This window comes from Podarcis bocagei (assembly GCF_964188305.1).
Source record: "Podarcis bocagei genome assembly, chromosome: 11".
Classification (NCBI taxonomy): domain Eukaryota; kingdom Metazoa; phylum Chordata; class Lepidosauria; order Squamata; family Lacertidae; genus Podarcis; species Podarcis bocagei.
In genome coordinates, this window is record NC_138136.1 from 50,147,755 (window position 1) to 50,168,849 (window position 21,095).

Sequence of the window (21,095 nt, forward strand, 5' to 3'; positions counted from 1 at the left end):
TGCATTAAAATTTAACTCAAATCTTGGGTATTCACCCCCTTAAAGAGGTACAGATTGAAAGAAGCAGTGTTATGAGCATAGTAGCAGTATTACCATATTGGCCCGAATAAAAGCCGTACTCCCCCCCAAAAAAAAAAATTCTGACCATCTGTGAAAAGTTAAAGTGCTGCTTATATTCACAACCTTACAAAAATCCAGTATACAGCCAGGAGTCCCCTTGACTTTTAAATGTGCGGCTTATATTCGGGCCAATATGGTAACTACTTCCAGTGCTTCCAAATCTTTCTCTTTATTTGGTTGGCTTGTCTTTTTTTATATCAGGGATAGGAAACCAGAGGTCATCCAGATGTTGCTTACTACATCTCTCATAATCCCTGATCGCTGGCCATGCTGGTTGTGGCTGATGGTAGTTGGAGCCGCGCAGCCTCTTTCCATCCCTGTCTTATACAATTTCACTTCTTCCTCATTTCTTTTCATTCTGCATTATCGAAAATGTTTCCTTCGCGGCTTGCCCTTTTCCTTTCGCACCACCAACCTGTTGTCAGTGCACAAATCTGGGTCTTGTGGCGACCAGCAACTGTCATGGCCTCAGGGGAGGGAGAGACACTGGGTTGATTTGCCAGTTGATTTGTTCTCAACAAAACTCTGCTATTTTTTTTTTTTTACCTATTTCCCTCATGCACCTGTTGTAAACAAAATCTGCCCTTTTTCCCTAATGGGGTATCCAAGAGCCCGTATAGAGTCCTTACGTGAGTTCCCTATTGGTAGGAGAAAATAACAGAGGCCAACTAGAGAATATTGAGAAGCAAAGCAGCTAGTAAGCCTGATTTTTATTGATCTGTTGCAACAGGGTGCTCCCCTCACACGCAGGAAAGGAGGAGGACCCAGAACCAAAGTGTCCCTGCCCTTATATAGACATTTTAAATTCCCTGCCCTGGAGCCGAACACCACCCCCCAGATACATCATACCCACATCACAGAAAAGGCAGTCTACAACAGAAATTTGAATGTTGTTGTTTTTCCTGTCTGCCAGGTTATCTGATAATGCCTTATCTGATTGCCTTTCCTGGTAGTCTGTCACCCTTTGAGATGGTGATTTCCCAATTCCCGAGACAATGGGAAGGTTCCCTCCCTCCCTCCCTCCTTGCAGAGAAAACATTTGGTCAGTTTGGGAGTCAAAATGGTTTCAGGTCGGTCTTCCTGTGCTGATCTATGTACGTGCTTGGTTTATGAACATTTATGAACATTTATTATATATATAAGACCTTAAATTTTATTATTACACACCACACACAAATTTGCTGTGAATTTGGCTCCAATGCTCCAAAGTTTTTCCAAACACCATTAAGTTACCGTCATTTGCTCGATTCAGAAGTGCTCCATCAAAGACATTGGTGCCTAAAAATAGGATGCAAGGACAGTCTACTGAGCCCTCCTTGTGACACTAATCCAGGTAAATGCTAAACTATTTGCAGCTTCTGCGTGACTTTGGCTCTCCAGCTAGTTATGTATATTTGAGTATAAATTTGAGAGAGGCTTAGTTCTGGCTGAAGGGATAAAGTTGTGTCTGGACTATACCACTTCAGGCTACCTTTTTTCATTTTTTTACTTCAGACTATAAAGAGGGAGTCCTTGAATGAAAGACTGAATATTCCACATAAATAACATTTGCTCCTCCATGACATCCTGTTGTCTGTGTTCTGGGCAGGATTTTGTGATTTTAAAAATTAGGGCCCAGTCACATGAGCTGCAAACCATAGTGTGAAATTAGTGGAGCTCAGAGGTTTACCACCTCAGTGATATACACTTGCTAATCTCTACATATTGTTTTATTTTATTATTTATTGTCAACATTTATATATCACCATCCCTGCCTTGCGGGCCATTTCCACCTGGCCTGGGAGGGCGGAGCCCTGACTGACTCCAGCTACAAAAGTTGTTGGGGGAGTTGTTGCTGTTGTTTTTTTGTGTGTCTTCATTTTAGATCTTCTGATTGGAAATTGTTAGGTATGGTTGTGTATTTTATGATGTTTATAACTACTTTTGTTAGGTTGCGGTTATGTGTTTTTTCATGTTGTAAGTTGCCTTGAGCATGGTTTGAACTGTGGAAAGGTGGCGTAGAAATAAAATTATATATGCATATACCACCCTTCGTCCAAAGACCACTGGGCAATTTACAACATAGAACTTAATAAATAATACACAGTATTTCAAGACATAACCCAATAGCCAGACAATACAAAGAAGTAAAACAGTTGTTTTATACAGTTCTCTCATTCTTTGCTCTTTTTTTGGTAAAAAAAAATATGAAGTGTTGGTACTGGTATCTTGATAAAAAAATACTGTTAGGACAAAATGGCTGCCACAGACAGCAAAAAAAAAAAAAAGAGGTAACATTTCCATACTACACACTAGTACATAATGCATAATGAAAACATCAGGAATAACTTTCTGACAGTAAGAGCTGTTTGACAGTGGAGTGGTCTCCCTCTGGAAGTTGTGAACTCTCCTTCCTTGGAGGTTTTTAAGCAGAGGTTGGGTGGCCATCTGTCATGGATGCTTTAGCTGAGATTCCTCCATTGCAGGGGGTTGGACTAGATGACCCTAAGAGGTCCCTTCCAGCTCTGAAATTCTATGATTCTATGGTTCTATACTAAGCTACAATGTCAAAGTACAGTGGTATCTTGGGTTACATACGCTTCAGGTTACAGACTCCACTAACCCAGAAATAGTACCTTAGGTTAAGAACTTTACTTCAGGATGAGAACATAAATCATGCTCTGGCAGCAGGAGGCCCCATTAGCTAAAGTGGTGCTTCAGGTTAAGAACAGTTTCAGGTTAAGAACAGACCTCTGGAACGAATTAAGTACTTAACCCGAGGTACCACTGTGTACACAATACCAGCATCCCAGCAATAAACTCCTCTGCCCCTGCTAAATATGTTCGTAATCTACTACCCACTTCTCTCAGATGCAACTATAAAACATAATAGACATCTAATAATATAACTCACATCTAATTATATGTGTCATTAATTTCCCTCCTTATGTACTTGATTCTACATGCCAGAGTATGAATGACTAGCAGGCAGAGAAAGATTTCCATAGAAGTTTGGCACAATGTTCCAATGGCAGACCACAAAACACTTAGGAATCTGAAAGAGCAGACCAGGCTGAAATCCAGTGCCCAATGGGATAAAACAATATTAATGGATAAAAGGATTGATTCTCGTTTAATGAGGAATCCTATTCCCCCCTCCCTCCTTCCCTACAAATCTCTCTGGTCCATGGTTTGCTGACCCGTATCGCAGGATGCTCATGCAATCAACCGGGTTCCGCCATTTAAACTAAGCATCTCCCATCAATCGCAGGCATCTTTTGCGCTCAAAGGTCTTGAAACAACGGGCATCTTCCCATTGTCTCAATGTCGGCAAATTTTTGGGCGTTTTTTCTTTTTTAAAATGACAATTGGCTTAAGGTATTAATATAAAAAGTAGGTGGCTGCATCTAATGATTTTTTCCTCCGAGTAATCTGAACCATCTGCCTCTGGATACTAAGGAGTTCACTGCGCTAATCCAGATTATGGCTGACAAACTGTTTTCAGCGTAGAGTTTGCTGTAGCTCCGTGCCCTTCAAGATCTGTGTGCAAGGCTGTAAAATTCCATTTGCCGAATAGTTTACTCTTTTTTCTTTCGAGGTCCCGTCTCTCTGCTCTTGGCTGGTTTTTCAAATTTCGGAAGGGAGACGTTTTTGGGGCGAAAGAAAAGAAGAACATGGCTTTCCTAATGAAAAGCATGTTGAGCAACCAAGTGAAAAATTTGGGACTTGGTGGAGGGGGTGACGAAGCCAAGGAAGAGGCAGCACCCACTGACCCAGCCGCTGCCGCAGGGATGACCCGGGAAGAATATGAGGAATATCAAAAGCAAGTGATAGAAGAAAAGTGAGTATAGATTCCTGTATTATCAGCTTGTAACTGATCCACTCTGTCTCGGTCTGTGCACAAGATAATAAAACCACAGGGGACGTATATGGGTAAAGTCTTTCTGCTACTTACTCTCAAGAAGTTCTGTTGATTTTTCATGTCACTGTCTCCTTGAGAATTACCCCAGGGCATTTTAATTCCCTTCCTCCAGATTACTAAGAGAGGGAAAAGAGAAACATCTTGAGACGTCCCATATAATGATAGCTGTATGAACAGAACCATATTTTTTTGTGGTTAGTGCGTCACAATGTCCCTCAATCCACTGAAACATTTTGACCAGTTCAACAGAATGCCTCATTCGGTTGGTTAGTTTTGATTTTATTTCTGTAGACTAAATGAATGGGAGGGAAAGTTGTATTCCCCCTCCCCCACCTAAAAATAAATGAATACATGGGGAATTAATGCTCAGTGTTATGTGAGCCTCCCTTTGAAAGTGCTATATAATGTGCTTAAAATAATCCCTGGCTTTTTTTCCTGCGATGAGTCATTACAATTATGCAAAAAAATGGAAAGTATAGTCTGTTGTAATTTAATTCTCTTTACCTAGAGGAGAATCTACTGATTTTAAAATCATAAGCCTTTTTATTTGTCCTTCCTCTGCCCAAACTTTCAAATATACAGCACACACAAGGAACGGTTCTGACTTGTTAAAATGAAGCTGGGTATTTTTAAAGTTGTAGAAAAGCTCTTTGAAATGTTAACAGGGTCAAATATACCAGTGATATCAATAATCTGCCTGTACACTCATGTGAAGGAAAATGAAAGGGGTTCAGTAATATAAGCATTAAAGCCAAGCACAATTGCAACTCCAAAAACAATTGAATTTCAAATCCCTAGTGCATCATTTCACTAATGATCAATTACATAATGGTTGTCTAAATCCCACATCTAAGATGATTAAAGGTGAAAGGTTAATGATCTATGGAATTTAAGGCAGACCAGTTTATATTTAGAAGTTGCCATTTCTGTGAGGTGCACTTCTAAACGTATGGAATCTTAAATGCAACTTCTTTATGCTGGACAGTTCTTAGCAAAAAAAAGTGTACATCAGGGAGCGGTCAACCTCCTTCCCTCCTTTAACACCTGGAACAAATACAATCTTTGCATAGGTGAAAGACGCCTTTCAATACTGCTTTTTAAGCCAAATTGCATCAAAGGTGTTTCTTGGTCGAGAACAGAATTTGCACGTATTTCAGGACTGGAATGAAACTTTTTACACAGAGAAGGGGGGAAAGCTGCCACTATGGAAATGGGTGATTAAGGTCACTTCTGGACTGTCACCATTTCCAGGTGGGATTCAATAACATACCAGCAAATTCAGGCAGTGCCATTGAAGTTGTTTTGGAGCTCTTGCGCAACAAACCCGTCCACCATCCCCGCCAATCAGACTTTTGGGGGTAAGCAAAGTGATGGGGATACGCCCAGCAAAATGTGGGGTGACGCCTGCTTGATCCAACATGGTATAACCTCCCCGCAAACAAATCGGAATGAATGCTCAATAAGCAGCTGACATCATCGCCCGCAAACCTTGTGCAAGCAAATCAGGATGAGTGCTCAATAACCAGGTCATCTGGAAGAGGCCCTACTCATCAAGAGAACTTGGTAATGGGCGCAACGTTCTCCCCCCCCCTTGTAATATCTCAGTTTTACAGCTGAATAGACCGAAGTTCACAGAGGTTAAATGACTTGCCAAAGGTCACACACTGAATCAGTGGATCAGGCTGGATTAAATGCCTTGTGACCCTACGGTTTTCCCTCTCTGGTTTTCCCTGTTTCCCTGTATTTGCAACTTCGTCAGACGCTCAGAATGCAGCAGTGCTGCCAAACTGTAAATTCTAGAAGTCTGCAAAGGACAAATGTGAGCTAAAGCCCACAACCAAATAACCATGGACGTTATTCAGCCATGAAAGTGGCAGCACTGGGGACAGGGAATCAAACTGATGATCTACACCAGGCTTCCTTGGCCATCCAGATGTTTTTGGCCTACAACTCCCATGATCCCTAGCTAGCAGGACCATCTGGAGGGCCGAGGTTGAGGAAGCCTGATCTACACCATACCCTGAAAACACATAGCTCCACCCCATCCCCCAAGAATCATGGGAATTATAGTTTAGCCCCATACAGAGCTATAATTCCCAGCATCCTCAAAAAACTATAGTTTCCAGGATTCTTTGAGGGAATCATAGAATTGTAGAGTTTGAAGTGACCCTGAGGGTCATCAAGTCCAATCCCCTGCAATGCAGGAATCTCAACTAAAGTGTCCATGACAGGTGGCCGTCCAATCTCCGCTTAAGGAAGGAGAGTCCACCAGCTTCCAAGGGAGTCTGTTTCACTGTTGAGCAGCTCCTACTGTCAGAAAGTTCTTTCTGATGTTTAGTCGGAATCTCCTTTCTTGTAACTTGTAAGCCATTGGTTTGGATCCTACCCTTTGAATTAGGAAAAAACAAGCTTGCTCCATGGGATAGCCCTTTAGATATTTGAAAATCTCCTTCATATCTCCTCTCAGTCTTCTCTTATCAATGCTAAACATACCCAACTCCCTCAACCGTTCCTCACATGTCTCGTTTCCTAGACCCTTGATCATCTTTGTCGCCCTCCTCCACACATGTTCCAGCTTGTCAGTAAGCTTCTGAGCTTTGGTCTCCCTGACCTTGTCCATACAGCTGTTGACTACACGACTATACTCTTCCTTTGCCATTTCCCCTTTCTTCCATTTCTTATACGTGCCCTTCTTAAATCTCAGTTCATCTGTAAGCTCTTTATGCAGCCACACTGGTTTCTTAGAGGCCTACCACTTTTCTTCCTTGTGGGAATGGTCTGGATTTGTGCTTTCAGTACTTCACCTTTAAGAAACTTCCATCTATCTTGGATTCTCTTCTCTTTGAGTATTTCTGACCATGGGAGATCATTTGGTAGTTCTTTAAGCATTTTGAAAATGGCTTTCTTAAAATTCAGAGTGCATGTTGAACTACGCTTAACCTTCCCTCGCCTCTGTATAATGAAACCCAAGAGGACACAGTCACTTCCTCCCAAGGTTCCCTGTACTTCATTGATCAGCTCCTTCCTGTTGGTGAGGACCAGGTCTAAGATAGATCCCCTTGTTGCTCCTCCCACTTTCTGGGAAATGAAATAGTCAGCGAGGCAATAGAGGAATTTGTTGGACCTTACATTCTTGGCAGAGATACCCCAACAGATACTGGGGTAGTTGAAGTCTCCCATGACTACTATATCTCTCCTTTTTGAATGTTTGGCAATCTGCTGTAGGAAAGCATCTTCCAAATATCCAGTTTGGCTTAGAGGTTTATAGCAGACACACTGAAAGGTCACAGCTGTTTCTCTCTCTTACAATTTTTACCCATATACAGTACTCTCCATCAGCCTTCCATGCTCCAGATCATGGTTCTCTTCACATGTATACACACCTTTACATATAATGCTACTACTCCTCTCTTTCTGTCTGGTCTATTCCTTTTTAATAGGTTATGCCCCTCGATTTCTACATTCCAGCTATGAGTCTCCCCCACCAGGTTTCAGTAATGCCTATTAGGCCATATTTGCAAAGAAGCAGCTTCCTTCTGAACTCCCATCTTTGCATATCTCTCCAGGATGATCATGCAGTATGGTGCTACATATCCAGTAGAAGTCTTCTGCTAAAAGCCACCCCTTGACTGGTGATTGAGGAAGGCACCATTCCAACCTCCCCTTGAACTTTGCCTTCCTTCCACACCCATCCAAAGGCCTTCAATTCCCAGTTTCAGAAGCATGGCTTTAGGCTAAGTGCTTCCTAGAGGCCCAAAGCAATGCACATGTCCCTATGAAGAGACAGTAGGTGCTAAGAATACCATTCTTCATCTTGCCTATCTTAGGGGCTTCCTTAAAGCCAGTCCTGGAAGCAGGATGCTGCAGTAGATGGAACTAATGTCTGGTCCAGCACAGCTCTTTAGATGCTGCCCAACTACTAGTGTGGTGTAGTGGTTAAGAGCGGTAGACTCGTAATCTGGGGAACCGGGTTCGCTTCCCCGCTCCTCCACATGCAGCTGCTGGGTGACCTTGGGCTAGTCACACTTTTCTGAAGTCTCTCAGCCCCACTCACCTCACAGAGTGTTTGTTGTGGGGAGGGGAGGGAAAGGAGATTGTTAGTCGCTTTGAGACTCATTCGGGTAGTGATAAAGCGGGATATCAAATCCAAACTCTTCTTCTTCTACTACTAGCATAGCTGATGTACGGTATGTTCATTTCACTGAATACTAGTTGCTGGAGGGAGCTATTGCCTTCACGCTCTGCTGCTGGACTTCCCAGAGGCATCTAGCTGGCCACTGTGAGAACAGGATACCCCTGGTCTGACCTGGAAGGGCTCCACTTATGTTCTTGCTTATTTATTTATACAATTTATATGAAATAGTCTCAAAATCGCAGTACTTTGAAACCTTGAGGTCCGTTCTTAACCTGAAACTGTTCTTAACCTGAGGTACCAGTTTAGCTAATGGGGCCTCCCGCTGCTGCCACGCCACTGCTGTGCGATTTCTGTTCTCATCCTGAAGCAATGTTCTTAACCCGAAGTACTATTTCTGGGTTAGCGGAGTCTGTAACCTGAAGGTCTGTAACCCGAGGTACCACTGTACTGTACAAAAAAGAATACAAATCAGTTAAAACTATGAAATCAAACTTCAGTTAAAATGCCTGCTGGGTGAGATAGATAGATAGATAGATGATATGTTGGAGCTCCTCTGGATGGGAGTTCTACAAAACTGGGCTCCCAGTACTAAACACATGGCTTCTGGTGGATCCAAGCCATGGGAGACCAGTAACAGTGGCTCCTCCAAAGACCAGGTCTGAGACAGCTCAGTTGGCATGAGACTCTTAATCTCAGGGTTGTGGGTTCGAGCCCCAAGTCAGGCAAAAGATTATCTGCATTGCAGGGGGGTTGGACTAGATGACCCTCATGTTTCCAACTCTATGATTCTATGATCTCAGTAACTGGGCTGGGATATATGGGATCAGGCAGTCCTTGAGGTACCCTGGGCCCAAATGGTTAAGGCTAGAAATGGGTTAGTGTGTAATGCAGCCCAAGACTAAGACGGAGGACTCATTGTTGAGAGCTGGTTGCTGGGAGTAAAGTACAGTTCACAATATTCTTTGGGATTTGGGGGGATGTGCTTTAAGTGCATGGTGTGCATGTAATCATTTCCTTCATTGTGTTATTAGAATATTTATCTTGTGCTTGTGTGGTTTTCCACAATGTCTTCTTCTGTGGTGTGGCCTTCCTTGCCAATTTCTTAGCCATCCATGATGACAAAACCTCCCATATCTGTTCCCAGGATGGAAAGAGATGCAGCCTTTGCAACAAAAAAGGCCGAGAGAGCCGTCCTGAGGGTCCATTTGCGAGAGAAGTACAGACTCCCAAAGGTAAGATCAGATGTGTTTGGGGTTTGGGTTTTTTAAAGCAAACTTTTGTTTTAATGTTTTCCCTCTGCCCTCTGACTCAGTAGCCCAGGAGCTGGCAAACTAAGGTCTGTGGGCCGGATCAGGCCTAATTGCCCTCTGGATCCGGCCCGTGGATGGTCCTGGAATCACCGCTTGGGTCGGCATGATCGTTTGTGCTGCGCCATATTTTTTTTTGCAATTTTTTTCAGGCACCATTTTTTGCCATTCCCCACCCCTTCACACACACTGCGGTGCCACCTCCTCCCTCCCTCCCTCTTCTTGGCTTCTCCCCGCCCTGCGGGGGAAGGGAGCTGGGCTTTGATTGGTGCCAGCCAATCCGAAGCCTTGTCGCCTGCGCGCTGAGGCGCAGCCCAGACTCACCACCTGCCCGCCAGCCTCTCCGTCCATGGCCACGCAGTGGGCATCGTGACGGGCACATTGCGGGGCTTCAGCTGGAGCTTGGCACGCCTGCTGGCCCTGCGCCTGGCACCCAGGAAATCTGGCCCGGAAAGGAGAGGCGCCTCCGGCTCCCAACCACAGGCAGAGTGGAGGAGGAGGAAGGAAAGCAGGGGCAGGGGTTGGGGGAGAGAGAGAAGCCCCCCTCCGCTGCGCGTGTGTGCAGTCCGGCCCACCACAAGGTCTGAGGGACGGTGAACCGGCCCCCTCATAAAAAAGTTTGCTGACCCCTGCAGTAGCCCATCATTTTTAAACAAAATGTAAAATGTCCCTTGTTGGGGTTGCAATCAGTACAAGAGGGAACAACATAGATTGTTTAACTATTAACCTAAAGATATATATGTGTGTGTGTTCTTGCCTACTTATTTGTGTGGAGAGAGAGAGAGAGAGAGAATACATATACATATACATATACATATACATATACATATACATATACATACATTTAGAAGACATCTGAAGGGATGTTTTTAATGTGTGACATTTTAATGTATTTTTTATCTTTCTTGGAAGCCGCACAGAGTGGCTGGGGAAACCCAGCCAGATGGGTGGGGTATAAATAATAAATTATTATTACATATACATATATATATATATAATATTACACACACACACACATATGTGGAAAAGTACGGTAGAATTGTTGTCCTCTCCAACCTGATTTACCAGAAACCCCCTGACTGTTTTCAGCAACAGGTTGAAGATTTCTTTTTCGGTGCCCCTTCTCCTGTACATTAAGTAGCACCCTGGGATATAAAAACAAAGCGAGTGACACCTTTTAGGGAGAGAGGGCTAGTTTTCAGAGGGCAGTCCTCTGTTCAAAGATGGAGGGCTGCTCAGTCCAGGCCTGGTTTAAAGATAAAGAACCATTATTTAGGGAGAGCAGGTGAGGCCCCTAAGATGGCCATTAGCAGTGAGCACCCTGGCAGCATGTTGTACAGGCACACAGATCACACACTCACTGTATTTCCCACTAGTCTTTTCCACTATAGTGCTATTTAAATTATTTCTCAATTTGCATGTGTATACATTTAAAGATGCCTATGCGAATTGAATGCGAATTCCCTGCCCCACTTTTGTCCTCTTTCTTGGCAATGTATATAAACTGAGATCTTCAGTGCTGCTGATGCCTTGGGGGTGAAGGGAGGGGGGAGCAACTGCAAATAGCCTTCCACTTGCCTTTGCCTCCCCCTTTCCCTCCCCCCAAATCCACAGTATATCCAACCTTTCGTTAAAATGCAACATCTCAAAGAAAACAGACCAAACCCATAAAACCACACCTGAAAAACAGCAACAATTCGGCAGCAGAAACACCAGTTCCATACATCAGCCGCCTCCAGAGGCCCGAGGGAAAGAATATGTATTAACCTGACTCTGAAAGGCTGTTATTGGAGCCGGGGGGCGGGGGACGTGACACAACTGTCTGCAGTGGCAGGGAGTTCCGCAGCCAGGGTGCCATAACACCCTGAACCAAGTCTAATGCAGACTTAACGTTCTGCCACCCACTAACATACAAACGGGAATGTCTTAAAAGGTGTGTATCTGAACATTAGTGGAAGCAGGTAAGGTGAATGGCAAAGCTACCTGGGGAGCCTAATGCCTTTTCAACGGGAAGTTTAAAGCTTTATATAAGTCTGAAGTGTTTTTCATCACCAGGCCAGAACATTGCGTGACTACAGTCTGCAATCGAATGACATGATGGCTAAATCTTGGTTATTAGGTTTTAACAGCTGGACTTAGTTTCTAAGTATAGAGAGAGAGGCTGTGTGACTTTCTGTCTGTATTTTGTTTACTGTTCAGCAGTATAAAGCTACAAGAAAAATCCTGTGTTAGTAGTTCAGCTCACATTCTGAGAATATTGTTACACATGCTCCAATTCAAGCAGTGAGATTTGGTAGGTACCAGTTCTTACTCTAAGGTTTCTCTTGCCACATAAGGAGCCTACAAGCTTGAAATTTGAAGTTTGAATCCTAGAGTTGGAAGGGACCACAAGGATTATCTAGTCCAACCCCCTGCAAAGCGGGAATTTTTCACCCGGTTTGGGACACGAACCCATTACCCTAAGATTACGAGTATCATGCTTGACTTATGCACAAAGCATAAATGGATTGCAATAAAAGCCATGCACTAATCAATAAAACAGGCCCTATAAAACAGCAGCAAAACTTCAGCAGCTAAAACTTACCACCAATAGACAGAAAAATAACCACAATCCATCAAATGCCTGGGGAGAAGAGAGTTTTTCACGTGTTGCGAAAAGGATGTTAATGATGGTGCCAGGCAGACCTTGCTGGGAAAAGCATTCCACAAGTGGGGAGCCACAACCGAAAAGGCTCTCACCTTGTCACCATCCTTCAAACTTGCTGGCGGGGAGGGCACCTGCAGGATATCATGAGAGGAAGAGCAAAGGGTCTGGATGGGTTCATATTGGGAAAAGAGGGGTGAGAAAAACGGTAGCTTGGTATTGAAACATTGTTTATTGTCTGTGTTAGTCGAAAGCTCACTTTTGCTGTGCCGTCTTAGAAGGGGCATGGTTAAGGAGGTGCGTCTATGGGAGCGGTCATGAAGGGCACCTGCACTTCAGCATGTATCACTTTGCCACTGGTTGGCACAGGATATGCCTGGTCAGGATCAGACCAAACCATCAATTGTGTATATGTGTGTGGTGGGGTCCAGCCCAGCCACAATCTCATAATCTCAATCTCAATCTCACAATCTCATTTAGGACTAACTCCAAAAGCTGCAGATCCACAGGGGTGGCAGCCTTGTGTGGTCAACATGGAGAGCCCAGGCGCATAGAATTGTACGCACACAAGTAGGAATTCAATGCTGTTCCGTCAGGTCAAATATTTCAGTTTTCCAGACAAAACGATGGCCCTTTCCTCCCTCTGTGCACTGTTCCAAACATTCTCTGACTCACTCCAAGACAATTTTGGTGGGGCATAGGCGAAGAGATGGGGGTAAAGGGCTTCTGCTGATGGCACTCACTACTTGAACCCCACCCATAACCTCTCCTTTCCAGATATCCTGCTGAAGGCTTGGATGCCAGTGGGGCTGGTTCAATGGCCGTAGTGCTACAGTTCCCTATCCTTTTGTTTACAGACCAAAAGGAGCAAAGAGGCCTATATTGTTGTGAGTTTGTTGTCTGGTTACACTGCAAATGGGCCTATCACCACTGTTTAGAGTCCAGATGTTTGCAGATACCAGCCCCTCGATGTGTCCCTATTTTCCAGGGACGTCCCTGATTTAGAGAATCTGCCCCGGTTTCTGATCAATCCCAGAATGTCCCCCTTTTCCTTAGGATGTCTCTATTTTCACTGGAGAAATGTTGGAGGGTATGGAGTTATCTGCATAGCTGTCAACGCTTCCCATTTTTAAAGGGAAATTCCCTTATAGGATTCCTCACAAGAAAAGGGAAAAGTTGACAGCGATGGTTATCTGACCCCCAAGCCATCTGAAAACAATCCTGCATAGGGAAGTTCTTTAATGTTTAATGTTTTATTATGGGTTTTTTTATATCTGTTGAAAGCTGCCCAGAGTGACTGGGGCAACCCAGTAAGATGTGTGGGGTATAAATAGTAGAATTATCATTATGGAATGGAGCGTCCCTATTTTCATCAGAGGAATGTTGGAGGGTATTAAATACTCAAAGCTTTCCTAAGAGCTGTGTGGTGGTCCCCAGAATGGGCACTTCACTTGAAGTGGTGAGTCTTCAATGAGTGCACTTGACAGGTCTGTGTGAGAAACAACCGTTACAAAGAGGGGGTGAGAAAGCGCAAGAGCCATGAATTAAGTCAAGAATTGCACAGTGGCGTATCATTGTGGTGTAACGGTTAGTGTTGGACCAGGACTTGGGAGACCTGGGTTTGAATCTGCACTCAGCCACTGTCTCTCAGAACAGCCTACCTCACAGGGTTGTTGCGTGAGGATAATGGGGTGGGTGAGAACCAAGAACACCACCCTAGGTTCCTTGGAGGAAAAGGTGGGACAGAAATGTAATAATAAAATAAAATAAATAGAGCCAAATTGTCAAGAGTTGTGAGCAACAGGGAGGCACTGGCAGATCCAGGGTAACCCCAAGGTTTGCAGAAGCACAACATTTTGTTGTTGTTGTTTAGTCGTGTCCGACTCTTCGTGACCCCATGGACCAGAGCACGCCAGGCACTCCTGTCTTCCACTGCCTCCCGCAGTTTGGTCAAACTCATGCTGGTAGCTTCGAGAACACTGTCCAACCACCTCGTCCTCTGTCGTCCCCTTCTCCTTGTGCCCTCCATCTTTCCCAACATCAGGGGCTTTTCCAGGGAGTCTTCTCTTCTCATGAGGTGGCCAAAGTACTGGAGCCTCAGCCTCAGAATCTGTCCTTCCAGTGAGCACTCAGGGCTGATTTCCTTAAGAATGGAGAGGTTTGATCTTCTTGCAGTCCATGGGACTCTCAAGAGTCTCCTCCAGCACCATAATTCAAAAGCATCAATTCTTCGGCGATCAGCCTTCTTTATGGTCCAGCTCTCACTTCCATATACAGTGTGTATATATATGTATGTATATGTATATGTATATATGTAGTGGGGGAATCTAAGTGGGAAACTTCCAAATACAGCCCAGAGAGGACTAAGGCAGAAAGCAGGGAGACTGTTGAGAGGGAGTGGGAAAGAACCGAAAACCAAGTGTGCACACAACTGGGGCTGATGGACGTTGCAGGCCAAAACATCTGGAGAGATTCTAGCTTGGCAAAGGTAGATTTAGCCTCATGTGTATTTTGGACTTGAGCAAATGGAACATCATAATTTCGTCTTTATGATCAGTTTACTAACTGATATGAATAGTGGAAGGAACGCTTGGGCATCCTGAACATTTTAAGGCAGGGATGGGGAACCCCTGGCTCCCCAGATGTTGGACTCCAACTGCCATCAGCCCTGCATGGCCAGTGATGAGGGAGGATGGAATTTGTTGTGGTCCATCAACATCTGGAAAGCCACATGTTCCCCACCCCTGATTTAAGGCATTGCCAAAAGAGGGAATTGATTTACCTGGGGCAAGAAAACTGGGGCTGTCCTTAGGTGAAGAAATGGAAAAGTAAACGCTTCATATATAAAACATGGCATTCTTCAAAGGTTTAAAATGCTCCGTTCCTCAAACCACTCAGCCAAATGAGTGTGCTGCACTTTGAAATTCCCTTTCCCGTTGTAATGCTCCCTTTTAATCCAGTGGTAATGCAAGCAAAATTCAGAGCCATCTGAATCAGGAAGACGGATACATTAGTTTAATTGGGGATTAAACCAAATTCATCTTCCTACTTCTGACCGCAGTGAACGTGCATATCCACACTGCAGACGCAAACTGGCTTAGGGAACTCTGGGAATTATACTTCTCTGAGGGGCAAGAGGAATCTGGATCAGAAATTGCTCAGCACTTCGCAGGGCTACAGTTCCCTGACTTTAGTCTACATTGCTTTGGGGGCAGGGAATGGGTCTAGTAGACCCAATTTGAGTCGCACAACTCAAATTGATTAATTTTTGTTGTTGTATATATTTCAGCAACCCTGAATTTTGAGAGTCAGTAGCACAGATGTTGTAAACAACCCCATTAAAGAAGATAACAGTGGTTACTCAGAGCTCGTTGCTGGTTGCGGAGGGGTCCCCATAACAATTCAAACTTCAGGGGCCCCAAAAATGGATGTCCACCACTGCTAAGACCCCATGATGATTTTGTTCATCACTTGTATCTCTCTGCGCAGCTCGGTAGTTCTATACCTGATAGGCATCAAAGGGGTTGGTCTTCCAGATATGCAGACCAAAAAGAGCAGATCCCCATTTGTCATGCGTTTGTGACATTGCTAGAGTTACAATGAAGTCCAAGAAATGAACACAGATAATAATAATAATAATTTTTTTTTATATCCCGCCCTCCCCAGCTGAAGCCGAGCTCAGAGCAGATAACAACAGTAAAATGATACAACATTCTAAAATCAGTTCATTATAAAATCAGTTCAAATCAGATTAATGGCAACCATTGGGCTAGAGTTCCGTGAGGATTGCCAAAGGAGGGAGTCAGGCTGTGCCCTGGCCAAAGGCCTGGCGGAAAAGCTCTGTCTTGCAGGCCCTGCGGAAAGATGTCAAGTCCTGCAGGGCCCTAGTCTCTTGTGACAGAGCGTTCCACCAGATCGGAGCCACAGCTGAAAAAGCCCTGGCTCTGGTTGAGGCCAGCCTAATCTATCTGTGGCCCTGGACCTCCAAGATAAGCCCAACCATCGCTGCCACCAAAACTAAAAGAAGCCTCTCCAGACATCTTGTTTATTGTGCATTCATGACAGCTTGTGCTCATGATGGTATTGGGGCAGTTACATGCGATCCCTTTTCTTTTCTTTTGTATATAATTTTTATTAGTTTTATTTTCTAACAACAAATATCAAAATCATTTCCATACATACATTCTACGTCCCCCCCCCTTCCCGTTAACTTCCTTCAGTTACCCCTCTGGTTTGTTACATTAGATGATAAAATCTGCTATTCCTTATAAATGTCAAAATGTTATTACAATGTTATTCTTCATGCATTTTGTTAAATAAAGTTGTGAATGTTTCTTCAAATCCTGCAACCCAGTCCATTTCTTTCAGTTGTTTCTGCAGATAGTTGATGAAAGGTTCCCATTCTTTTTAAAAATCACTATTGTCTTTTTCATGTAGCTTATCCGCTAGCTAATTCTGCATAGTTCTTTGATTTTTCCTGCCATTGTGCTTTCGAAGGTATTTCTCCAGTCTTCCAGTTTCGTGCTATTAGGATTCTTGCCGCTGTTGTCACGTACATGAATATTTTCCATTTCTCTTTCAGCATCCTTGATCAGAAATACCTATTAAAAATGCTTCTGTTTTTTTTAACAAACGTCATTTTAAACATTTTTTTCAGTTCGTTATATATCATCTCCCAATTTTTTTTGATGATACTACATTCCCACCACATATGATAAAAGGTACCCTCCTTATTTTTACATCTCCAACAGTTATTTGATTCTGTTCTATACATTTTGGCCAGCTTAATCGGTGTTATATGCCATCTATACATCATTTTCATGTAATTCTCTTTCAATAAAATACAATCTGTGAATTTCATATTTACTTTCCAAAGTTTTTCCCACTCTTCAATTTGTATATTATGCCCACATCTTGTGCCCACTTAATCATTACTGACTTAACTTCCTCCTCCTTCATTTCCCATTCCAATAACAAACTTTGAACTTTCTTAAAAAACATTACGTAATTTGAAATTATCATCTATTATCCCTCTTTGGAATCTAGAAATTGTATAACCAAATCCTTTTTTATTATCTTCCTTAAAGATTTCATTTATCTGTCTATGTTGTAGCCAGCTTGAAGGTATTCCTTCAACTCCTCATAATCCTTCAATTTTAGCTTTCCTTCCTGTTCAGTTAATAGATCTCTATATGTTGGCCATGTTTCTTTCTTTGTTGTCATTTTAAATGATAGTGCTTCAATAGGCAATAACCACCATGGAGTCTTTTCTTCTAATGAGTCTTTCTATTTTCCCCAAACTTTTATTAAAGATTTTCTTATTATATGATTGTGAAATCCTTTATGTACTTTGGTTTTTCCATACCACAAATATGCATGCCTGCCAAATCTGTTATTATGTCCCTCCAGTTCTATTGCCGTCTCTTTCTCCAATTTGATCCAATCCTGAATCCAAGTAAGGCATGCTGCTTCATAATAAATTCTGAAATCTGGAAGGGAAAAGCCCCCTCTTTCTTTTACATCTGTAAGTATTTTCTGTTTTATTCTTGGTCTTTCCCCCCTCCACATAAATTTTGAAATATCTTTTTGCCGTTTTTTGAAGCAGATGCTTTTACTTTTTATCGGTATTGTTTGAAAGAGGAACAACATTTTTTGCAATGCATTCATTTTAATTGCTGCAATTCTTCCTAAAAAAGAAAGAGTCATCCTACTCCAAATTTCTAGATTCCTTTTCATTTCATTCCACATTTTTTCATAATTTTCTTTATATATATTGAGATTCCTGTTTGTTAACCATATTCCTAAATACTTTACTTTTTTATCACTTTCTATATCTAAACTCTGGGAGAGTTCCATCTTTTCTGATTCTCTAAGATTTTTGACTAATAATTTAGTTTTGTTTTTATTCAGTTTAAACCCAGCCACTTGTCCATACTTTTGGATTTTTTCTATCACTTTAGGGAGAGGGTGGCACTGTGGGTTAAACTACAGAGCCTAGGACTTGCCGATCAGAAGGTCGCGGTTCGACTCCCCGCGACGGGGTGAGCTCCCGTTGCTTGGTCCCTGCTCCTGCCAACCTAGCAATTCGAAAGCATGTCAAAGTGCAAGTAGATAAATAGGTACTGCTCTGGCGAGAAGGTAAACGGCATTTCCGTGCACTGCTCTGGTTTGCCAGAAGCAGCTTAATCATGCTGGCCACATGACCCAGAAGCTGTACGCGGGCTCCCTCGGCCAATAAAGCTAGATGAGCTCCGCAACCCCAGAGTCGGTCACGACTGGACCTAATGGTCAGGGGTCCCTTTACCTTTACAGTGGTACCTCGGGTTACATATGCTTCAGGTTACATACGCTTCAGGTTACAGACTCCGCTAACCCAGAAATATTACCTCAGGTTAAGAATTTTACTTCAAGATGAGAACAGAAATCGTGCTCTGGCGGCGCGGCAGCGGAAGGCCCCATTAGCTAAAGTGGTGCTTCAGGTTAAGAACAGTTTCAGGTTAAGAACGGACCTCCAGAACGAATTAAGTACTTAACCCGAGGTACCACTGTAATGTAATTACCAAATCATCTGCAGATGATTTGCCTATCCCACTTTTAATATTATTTGTGCCTGAGAACTTTCAGGGCAGTCATATTGCTTAGTTTCCAGTCAGTACATGTCCTGCAACTTCTTGCTGAAACCCTGTAACATGTCATAGCACCAGTGTTCTGGTTCCAGATTATAATGCTGAACATTTGTCAGTCTATTCCCCCCCCCCTTGTTTCCTGCCTTAGTGACCATCAAGCCAAAATCCAATTCAAGATGCACTTGTCCAAATAATCAACGAAACAGGATAGCAGTGTTAAGTGTTGGTACTGATATTTTCCTGCACATGTTTTGGTTTTTAAAAATAATAATAATTGAATTAAGTATTTATCTGAAGCGATGGCCCAATTAAGTGCTCGGAAGTTTTCTCTGCAGCCTTTTACTTTCTGTATAAATTAAGCTTTGGTAATGACATTATCAATCCACAGGGAATCTGACACATTCAGAAATGTCCTCAGGTAACCAATTATTGAATCCTCGGGGTCCTTCATTCATAATTGCTTAGGGTTACAATCACCGAGGCTATGGAACAGCAGGGGGGAAGCGTTAAACTTGGGCCCATGTGCAGGCACCTTGTTAAGGCGCAACTTAAAGAAAAGTTAAGAAAAAAATCTTCCCAGGAGCTGTCAGGTCTCGTAATGTTCACTTTGCCAGACCTTGGGGGTTGGGAACCATTTTTCTCAGGGCGCATGGAGGCGGAGAAGTCTTTTGGCATCCGACTTCTACTGCAAATCATGCTCTATAGGCTAAAATAGAGTAACGGGCAAGTAGGACACAAAACATGACCGGCGCACATTTCTTCAAACCCACCAACACAACGAATTCTGCTTTTACCCAAATGTGGGTGTGCTTGATGAGGGCCCAGGACAAGCTTACAGATTGTGTGGTGATGTGCCCCCCATTTTTCAATACGTCCCCCTGTCTGTAAGTAGGGATGGACACATTTGTCAATGTTGGCTTCTCGTTTTTTCCAATCTCCAGCTCAAGTTTGCACCCTTAATAGAATGCATTGCTGCATATTATTGTATGCACTGTAATGCACACTTTCCCCTTGCGTACGTGCATTTGTACAAACAAACAGAATTTGAAGAAGGGCAGATTTTGAACTATGGCTGCATTTTGGCTGCGTATTGGTTGAAGAAGTGCAAATTACCGTACATTAAAAGGTGAAATGAACTGAATCTCTCCAGGATCGCCACCTGTAAACTTGATTTGTTCAACACAACCACCCTAAAGCCTGCTGCTTTTTAAAAGCATCTCCTCCCACTTTCCCTTGTTGCCTCTGATCCCTGGGAGCACCTACAGTTCGCCTCTTTTCCTTCAAATGCGTTCTCTGAAGCCACATTTTTCATGTGGCCTCTGGGTCAGCATCATTAGGATACAGCTTAGCAGTGGCAGGACTGCAGATTTACTGTACGGCAGGGCAAGGTGGCGTGGGCTGGATTCAAACTGGTTTATTTCCCGTCATAGAGTCCCATCAGGAGAAAATGGTTGCAGCAATTGGTATTAAGGAGAAAATATATGTATCAGGGTGCATACTGATATGCCTGTGTCATAGAATAGACCCCAAGGAACATCTAGTCAAAGTCCTGCAATGCAATAATCTCTAACCTCTCCTGGTATGTCCCACAGAGGAACTTACGGCCTTCAAATAAAAACATATTGGAGATCCCAGGCCACAGGGAGGTTAGGCTGGCCTCAACCAGAGCCAGGGCTTTTTCGGCTGTGGCTCCGATCGGGTGGAACACTCTGTCACAAGAGACTAGGGCCCTGCGGGACTTGACATCTTTCCGCAGGGCCTGCAAAACAGAGCTGTTCCACCAGACCTTTGGCCAAGGTGCAGTCTGACCCCCTCTCTCCTTCTGTAATCATCACAGAACTCTAGCCCAGTGGTTGCCATTAATTTGATTCTGAATTGATTTTAGAATGTATTTCAATTAATTGACTGTGATTTTATGTAAACTGTGATATTTTTACTGTTGTTAGCTGCTCTGAACCCTGCTTTGGCTGGAGAGGGCAGGATATAAATTATATTATTGTTGTTGTTGTTGTTGTTGTTGTTGTTGTTGTTGTTGTTGTTGTTGTTGTTGTTGTTGTTGTTGTTATTAAAGCACCCAGGACAGATCAATTAGCAGGGAGTTTCAGAGCATAGGTGGAAGATTGAATCATAGAAAATGTGGAACCAACATTACATGGCACTTGGCATGTTTCTCTGATCAAAGTTTATTTTGTGCTTTTTTAAAGTGTATATTGATGGTTGCTAGGTGCTTTGAGAAAATTCTTTATACACTGTTTTCAAAGCGGAAACTTGCAAATCTTTAGACTAAAACGTTAAAAAGAGACCCTACTTTGCAGTTGATGCAAAAGGACAACAGTGGCAGAACAGAATACAATACAGTGGT

General features: G+C 43.2%; 1 protein-coding gene across 2 annotated transcripts in view; it reads left to right on the plus strand.

Annotated features, from left to right (window-relative positions):
• The first annotated feature begins 2,976 nt into the window (after positions 1–2,976).
• Positions 2,977–21,095, plus strand: part of CPLX4 (complexin 4) — a 30,422-nt gene continuing 12,303 nt past the window's right edge. For both annotated transcript variants that reach the window (XM_081213252.1, XM_081213253.1), the window contains exons 1-2: positions 2,977–3,940; positions 9,301–9,388. In XM_081213252.1, coding sequence (XP_081069378.1) covers positions 3,774–3,940; positions 9,301–9,388 — 255 coding nt within the window. In that variant the 5' untranslated portion in view covers positions 2,977–3,773. The remainder of the gene's footprint in view (positions 3,941–9,300; positions 9,389–21,095) is intronic.